At 41.4% G+C, this 8623-nt stretch overlaps 1 protein-coding gene across 1 annotated transcript in view; it reads right to left on the reverse strand.

The window, feature by feature from the left end:
• PRKAR1B (protein kinase cAMP-dependent type I regulatory subunit beta) overlaps window positions 1-8623 on the reverse strand; it is a 125016-nt gene that overhangs the window by 49578 nt on the left and 66815 nt on the right. Inside the window, 2 exon segments of the mRNA XM_025215797.1 lie at window positions 2836-2882; window positions 3589-3650. Coding sequence (XP_025071582.1) covers window positions 2836-2882; window positions 3589-3650 — 109 coding nt within the window.

Genomic DNA, 8623 nt, shown 5'->3' on the forward strand with positions numbered 1-8623 from the left:
TGCCTTAATGCTGCTAGTTTTATACTTAAATCATCAGCTCTGTCAAAGAAAGGATAATAAAAAGCCTCGTGCTTGATATGAAACTTTCTCTGACAAACCCCCTGGCCTGTTGTTTCTCTCAAACTGGCAAATGTATTCATAAACTGTGTGATACTGCAATGTATTTTATTCCATCACAACACCTCCAGAGCTTATAGACAGAAAATATACAGGTTTATAACACTGCTTATAAATTAATGTTATTCATTTATCTCCTGGCAGGTGCAGAGGTGGGGGGATGCAGTGTTAGATTATCCTTTTAATATGGTCCTCATAAATTTTCAAAATTATCCATAAGAAGATTCATCATAATTCTTGTACTTATTAATTGGAGCCTCTGTCCCTTTTATTCTAACTACATACTGCCTGTGATCTAATAAGTCTCTTTCCTCCAAAAATCTGCAGATCATTTCTGCAAGTAGTTTCTGGTATGGTTTGGTTTTCTTTTCCATGATGGAAATTGCTAGCTCAGTCACTGTGCTTCGTTCTATTGGCATGGACAATCATGTGTCCTATCATTCTTTGACACGTTCAGAGCATATTGTTTCTTGGATCACAGGCTTGGGGTCACAGACCTATCTGTGCTTTGCAGACTCTGGCAACACAACTTTAGTGAGCACAGCCAGGGGTCATAAACCTTACTGCATATGCCCCATGTCCATTGCCTACTCCTTGTTGCATAATTTCCACAAGAATGTTTCACCAGAAATCATTAATGATATTTTAGCCAGCTCCAAAACTTGATCTCTTTGGAATAAAGGAACTCTGAAAGAACCAGGAAGAGGGGATGCCAATGGAGATGCAGTGACAAGACATTCAGAGAACCCCACTTATGTGGCAGTCAGCAATTTAGTTTATTCCCTCAAAAAACTGCCACTGTACTCTGCTAGCAAGGAACAATACATTCCTGAGTAAAAAGGAAGAATCAAGAGAAGTCTGCATGTGAGACGGAGACTGCAAAGCCTCCAAACACAAAGGAAATTTTAGAAGTAAACTTTGACAGCAATGCAGGAGAAAACTGTTCACTGTGACTTCACTTTAGCATAACACTTGAGCATGTGCTTAAGTCTATCCCTGCTCAAGAAAGTTTCCGTGCATTTTTCCACTGACGTCAATAGGGCCAGCATGTCAAAGCTAGACAAGAATTGGGGCTGTAGGCCTGGGATAAAGAATGTCTAAATGAATTAACTTCAGTCTCATTTTCAAAAGTGACTTAGGAATATAAGAGCTTGAGTCTCACCAACTTTCAACGTCCCTTTGCAGAAGCTTCACCAGCCCTCGAAACCTTCTGGTATCTGCCTATGATGAGTTTACCTGTACTCAGTAATCAGCCATTCATTCAAAACGATCTTGCATTTTAGTCCTTCCCTGGGCCACGTACAGTCAAGATTATGTGTAAGAAGATGTATCGCTCTCTCAGGAAACAAAAAGCCCAAGAACTTAATTAACGTTGTGCAACAGAGCTGTGCTCTGTGTGGGGAATCACAGAAGCAGCAAAAGCCATTTTGACTGACAGAAAATACTGCAAATGGTGCCTTATGCTTCCAAGGGAGGGTCAGTAATTTTTGAGAGAGACTGTCCATAGCTGCTAGTACCTAGATATCTGCTGCTTATCATGATGGTCCTAAAACAAAGCCCCTGAAGTCAATGAGTTTGGGGCCGTGCCTAAAGTGAATCTTTTAAAAATAAATTTTACCACGTTTCTATAAATATCGTACTTGTTATTTTCTGGCACTGCCGATGTGGCAATGTTTGATAGGAACAGTGAGTCACATGGATTTCCTGAGAAGTAACTTCCAGAGGCAGAGTGTGAGGTTTCTCAATTCCCAACAATACCAATTAGATGGTCTCCTGACACAAACAAAAGTCTAAAAAAAATGACTTTCACTAAAATAGCCACATGCCTGCTGCCTGGATTTAAAATAAATCACTGCCTTCTTTAAATAATCCAAGCAAAACTCATCTAGGAGTCTGCATAGCAACACTGCTAATGACACAGCCTGTCCAATCTAACAACTGTTGAGAAGTAAGATGTGGCTCCCAAAGAATGCATTCGGATGAGAGGCCTGTACTGATGAAAGTTGCAAAGGGGTTGATTTTCATAACGCTCCCTAGGGTAAAACTGATAAAAGGTGCATAGTTTAGAAACTGGATTCAGTGTTTCTTCCCAATTCTTCCTGAAAAAACTTCAGCAAACTCTGGTAGGCACTTAAGAACTGATTGGACGCTTTTAAGATTCTGCTCTTTATTACTAAAGTTTGTTGTTTGGTTACACAGAGCTCATTTAAAAAGCAAATTAAGAAGTCTCAGATGGAACTGGAGGCCTGAGGCACACTTTCAATTTGAGGAGAAACGCACATGTACTAGGCTAGGTGATTAAAGGAAATATTTTCCTCCTGGTTCATATGGACCCTCAGGTACATTCCATCATGGTGGCCTGCACATGCACAGGTGTGGCTATTGCTCTACAGATAAAGTCATTCGCTTAGTTTTGATCCCATATTCTCTGCTCTGAATGGACAAATACATTTGGCTATAAAATATACCACTTATGAAGCCAAAATGACTTAATTATAGCAAAAATTGACTAATGAAGTCAATCACAGGAGGTGATGAGATCCTTCATTTCAGTGGCAGCAGATGCACGACCTCAGAAACATGGATGGATCAAGCCACAGGCAAGTACCATAAGCACAAGTTTACTATGTAAACTTAGAAGCAGCGTTGTTGTAACAGCCTGGCTTAAAAACAGAAAGGAAAGAAACTGTTTCCAAATGGGAGGTTATTAAAACTTACATCCACTTCTCCTTGATCAATGACATAGAAGTTGTCTCCTTCGTCACCTGGAAACAAGAATATAAATGATGACTGTTTGCAGAACGCCTGCTGAGTGGTTACACAAATAATTGCCAATCTCCATACTGGAGTCGATGCATATTTGCACAGTTTGCACAGTTGATTATATAATGAGAGGATCATTTCCTTAAATGTCTGAGCCTATGTCCATTCATGAACAAAAATATTATGGAGTAATTATTTAACATTTGTCTCATAAACATGTTAGAGATATAAGCTCCCTCAGGTCCTGCTCAACTTGTCCAAAACTTGCAAGCAAGTTACCAAGTCTGTGGGCATGATACAATAAGGTGCTAAGCACTTGTAAACCCCAGTGAAATATTTTCCTTTTTTAATTATTCTGAGCCAAATTCTGCCAACCTTACTCAGATTGAGCAGTCTTTTACTTAGTGAGTAGCCCCACTGAAATCAGTGGGGATCCTTTTTAGTGGTAGTATAATGGATGGTTTGTATCATAATCACGCTAGGGAACTCATGTCGTGGACCAGGCCCTAAGCATGGTGTGCATAATAAAAAAGTGTCTGCCTCAAAGAGCTTAAATCTAAATAAATACTTGGGCACTTGTGGAACAAGATCTCCTTCACGTAAGCAAGGATGATAATATCTCTAGCCCCATGATTTCCTGATATATCAGACAGTCATAAATTATATCATCTTAGGAAAACTGTAAGGAAAAAAAGGGTGAGAAATCACCTTGCTGAATGACGGTTTCTCCAGCGATGTGTGTAACTGGGAACATGGCATCAAAGATATCACTACAAAAGAAAATAAACACACACATATCTGAGTCAAATCTATTCCTTACTTAGGCAAGAGCCCTCAAGTCATTAAGGTGCTCTAATCCTTCATTAACAGATTTTGCAGAAAAAAAGAGAGAAAAAATGTTGTTGGTGACAGTATGTGGAGTACCCGATTGGCAAAAAATTGAGAGAACTAGTTCTGAAGGAACTGTGTTTAAAACCAAGTCAGACAGTGATTTAACACGCTCACCTAAAAGAACATCTAAAAATTATGCCTACCAATCCACTCTTTGCAGCATTTTTTAAGCCAGTTTATTCTCTATGTGGCCAGACGCATTTCAGAAGAATCAGTAGGTGTCAGTGAAAGCTGTTGGGGGCCTAAACGGGAGCTCAGAGTTCTTCTGAAAACCAGGTCCCAGGTTTACAAGCAAAATCTATTCCACAAAGCAGGATGCATTTGGAAATGTAGATGATGCTAAACTAATGTAGCATAAGAGCTGGCAAGAAATGACACTTACCATGCAGAGATAAAGATACAAGGCCAAATTCTGATTTTAGTTACATTCACAGTCTTTAGTGGATCTTATTGTGAGAAGAGAATCTGAATGATGCTATTGAAATGCTCTAGGGCCTTTGTACACACCACAAAATTGGCCTTTAAAGAGGCTTAAATGCCCTTCTGCATCGCTTTAATGGTATTGCTATTTGCACGTTCGGTGGCGTATTCCGCTTTAAATTACTTTGGTATGTAGCAAGATAAAACACCTCTGAGGTGCTTTGGTTTGCTACCTAACAAAGTGCAACAGCGCATGGGGTGCTGGAAGCCGACATGCTCAGGGCTTGGCGGGCCCCGCGCAGCTCAGGGGCTGTGGGACCCAGCGGCAGCCTGTGCAGGCAGGCTCCACTGAAGAAAAAAGAAAAACAGAGGGCCTGATCTTTTTTTTTTCTCCCCGGAGCCTGCCAGTCTGCCTGAGCTGTGCGGGAAGGTGCTTCCCTCTGCAGCTGCAGTGCCCCCTGGGACCGCTCTGGTCAGGTGCCAGCAGGCGGGTGCCAGCTGGGGGGCCCCCGTGCAGCTCAGGGACCCCTTGGTCTGCCGGCAGCTTGCCCTCCCCCCAAAGAGACAGGTACGGATTGGGCCCCCACCCCGGTGTACACGCCACAGGGGTTAGTTTGGTTTAATTCTTCCTAAACTGAAGCAGTGTTTTAAAAAATCCAGCGTTTCAATTTAGGGAGAACTAAACCAGATTAAACCCCTGTGGCATGTACAAGCAGCCCTAGTTACCCAAGTTCACTGTACCAATTAATAACTCTTGGACTTACCATGATCTTAAGGCAAGATTCTCACCGCCCTTACAAGGCCAGGCAGAAGACTAAGGGCCATAACCTTCCCCCCTCCCCATCACCTTAGGCAGCCTGCCCAGATCATCCCTTTGTATGCTGGGGAAGAGGCAAGGCTCTACTGCTTCCCCTCCCTCCAGGGAGCTGGGAAAGATGGTGAGAGGCAGGGGCTGGGCAGAGTAGGGCTCTGCACTCCACTTCTGAATCCATGTAAAGAGTTGAAGGGAATCACTACCCACCACCAAAATGTGGAGCAAGAACAAATTGAGACTAGTCCTTCCTTGGACTTCTCCTGGAGCTGTCCACATACATGCCGCTCATCATACACACAGTGAGACATAGTCTCAGTCTGGCCATAAATAAGATGAAGCAAATTCCTATCAACCATGAGTGCGTGAAAACAAGAAAGGAATTGAAATGTTTCATCAAAAGCCAGAAGGTCAGCAACAAACCTGTATTAAATTTCAATCCCTTATATGGGTAATGCATGCTGTAAAATCCCATTATTAGCTTATTTCCTGTCCAATGGTTTCAGAATTTACTCAGGAAATGTTCACTCACAAGATCAAACTGGGCATCTCTTTCCTCTCCGGCAAGCAGAATGTTTCCACTGCCAGGGCTTAAATAGTGTGATATTGCCCAGTGTCAGGGCCAGTGTGGTGCTGTACAAGGCCAGAAGTGAAGGGATAGTCTTAATTTCTTGAAGTGCCAAACACACCAGATGTTGTGTCCTCTGTGTCATCCATTAAGATGGTACAGATTGCTCCTGTCGTTGCACCAGGACCACTCAGCAGGCTGATGCCCAGGACAAGCCCATAACACTGCCTTATCTCTGTCCAGTATCAGGAGACCTGTTCACCAAGGATACAAAGACAGTTCAGAAGGCCTAAGCTGATGGCTGTCCGTAGCATGAACAGTGCAGAAATAGCACACTTCTTGCTCTCCCCATCAGGGGCACCCATTTATAAGTCTATAATACACTGGTCTCTACAGCCTATGGACTGCATTCCCTGATCTTTTCAAACAACTTTGTCCAACAAAGTAGATTTAAATGGCCATAAATGGCCATGGTAAATTCTCCCCAAACATAAGGCAACAGCTGGTATAGGTTACAAAGCTGGCTCCTGTGCCAGCCACCCCCACCCCTGATGATAATATGAGAGGACGTGTGTGGCTGGAGCTGGCTGGAGTGGGAGAAAAGTCCCACTGTGCTCAGTCCTGCTTAGGGGCCAGTGCAAGTCAAAGCTGCTCCTCCATAGCTTTAGGGCCAGGATTTAATGGCCCCAATTTACTTGCCTGTGCCCAGCGTAAGTTCCCAGTGCCCTGTTCTGCAATGCACAGAGCGGACGGAGCAAACTCCCGAGAACTGAAGGCACTTTGCCCATCAAAGGAGCAGACCCAAAAAGATCAAGCAGCCAAAAATAGAAATGGGATTGTGAACACCAATAATCCAAAACAAAATGTGACTGTTCAAGCAAGTTTGGAACCTATTTTGGGCTAAACGCAGAGGAAATTACCAAGCCTTTTATCTCGGTTTTAAAGTTGTATTTTATTTAGAACTTAACAATTGACTGAACAAAGAGTGCTTGATTAATTATGTATAGCACTACACCCTCTCTTAAATGTTTCCTATCTGATTTCTGTAACACCTCTTCCTTTTATCAAAAAATGTTTTAAAACTCATCAGCTAACACATTCAGCTGAAAGGATTGCCAAAGATGGAATGGAACAGACTATGTTCAGAAATAACAGTATTGTACTACCAAACTCACACTGTACTGCCTAAGTGCAAAACAATATGTTGCATATTTAAATGCGATCTTCACTTTTATGACCAAATTTAATATTTAAGGGGAAACTTAAAGAAAGGCATGACTGTAGGCTATCAAAAATCAAGTAAATTGGGGTTGACATTGATTAATATTAATAAATAGCTATATGAAGGTACAATTGATGCCCAAATTTAGGTGAGCAACAATTATGTGCAAGTGACAGAGAACAGGTATTTATTCATTTATCCTACTGTAGGACTATGGTTCTTAGTATAACAAAATAAATTAAGATTTTCAAAAGTTATTAGCATTTTTTTTAAGATTTCAATTTTTGGACCCCTAGACTAAGTACAGACAGTCAAAAAACCCAAGGTTAAATCATTTCAATCTTGGCAGGTTAGTCTAAGCTGCCTAGATTGAACCGATAAGTAAGTAATCAGACATTGACTTTTGATTCTGGAAATGCAGCCACATGCCTGCAGTGGCCCAGGCCAGAAGCAAAGAGGTACTAGAGCATGCCTTCCTCCCCAGCTTGGGCCAAGGCTAGCCCACCCACCTTGAAAAGGGGGGAGGGGGAGTTGCAGGGGAGGTGCAAAGCATCCTGGGATGCTGTAGGGCTGTGAGTTAACTTAAATATGGAGAGATCTGGGACAGAAGTTCAATAAACCAATTTAACCTAAAGCAGTTAAGTCTAATACTACATCCATCCAGGTTTACCTTAAACTGGTTTTAGCCATTTTGAAAGCCGTTTATGTGCACTGATCTTCTGCTGTGTTACAGATTTGAACCAGCTTCCAATCACTTATACCAGTTTGTGTGTAATTTCAGTCCCTATTCCTAATGTGCAAAGCATTAAATGGACACGGTTTTCAGAACTGCTGAGTATCTAATCCACCAAAAACCAGACTTCTTTAAAGTGTCCCATCTACAGGATTGGCAACCAACAACTAAAGCACTCCATGTATCATACACCACTTTATGAATCTACCAGTCTTGTCACATGATTGCACCTGAATTTTAATTTCATTTAGGCTACTATGGAATCAGTGTTGACTTATTTTTTAATTTTTTATTCACAACGTACAAAATAAATCAAAAAATAAATATGTAGTGCTTACCATATGATTTTCAGAAAGAGTTTGAAAGTTTGGCCACAATCTTTTCAAGCTGACATTGAAAATACAATAAGCAGACACATACATAGTTTACGAGCATACATTTTTATGTTCCATATACAATTTCATGCTGGAAGACCTGTCCTTGCACTATGTGTAGAAAACGTATCTGGTTTTTAAAAAATAGATGAAGTAAAACAAGTGGAGCTCGCTAATAGGATAATATAGTCAAGGCCCAAAATTTGACCTACTTTTTGCTGCAAGGTGTATAATGTTTATAAAACTGTTCCAAATAATCTTTTATCCATGAACAGAAGACAAACATGCAAGTCCCAAGTGCTGTAAACAACCCTACCAGAAAAACCAGGTGTGTAGCAGAGGTGGATGAGAGGTGTGTGTATGATCAGGAAGTGAAATTTCTTGTTTCCAAAGCACTATTATTTATATATAGGCTGAGGTACATAGCTATATAAACAATTCCTCCGAAGAAAAAAGATGGGCATAAAAACCAGACAAATGTCATCAAGTTCAAAACCCCAACACAGTAACATGGTGATATAAAAAAAGGGGGAACTCATTAGATAGTTCTTAGCCCAAACGTCAAACCACTATGATTTCATTTTCGTTGTTATCTTTCTATACAAAAGATCCCAAGCGTATTGTTGGGTGTCCACACTGCTTTGTGGCTTACGGCAGGTAGGACTGCATGTTCTCGGACAGATGCTACCAGGGAACTGGATCCAAAGACTCCGGTGTCTGCCAA

This window comes from Alligator sinensis, unplaced genomic scaffold (genome assembly GCF_000455745.1).
Source record: "Alligator sinensis unplaced genomic scaffold, ASM45574v1 scaffold1084_1, whole genome shotgun sequence".
Taxonomy (NCBI): domain Eukaryota; kingdom Metazoa; phylum Chordata; order Crocodylia; family Alligatoridae; genus Alligator; species Alligator sinensis.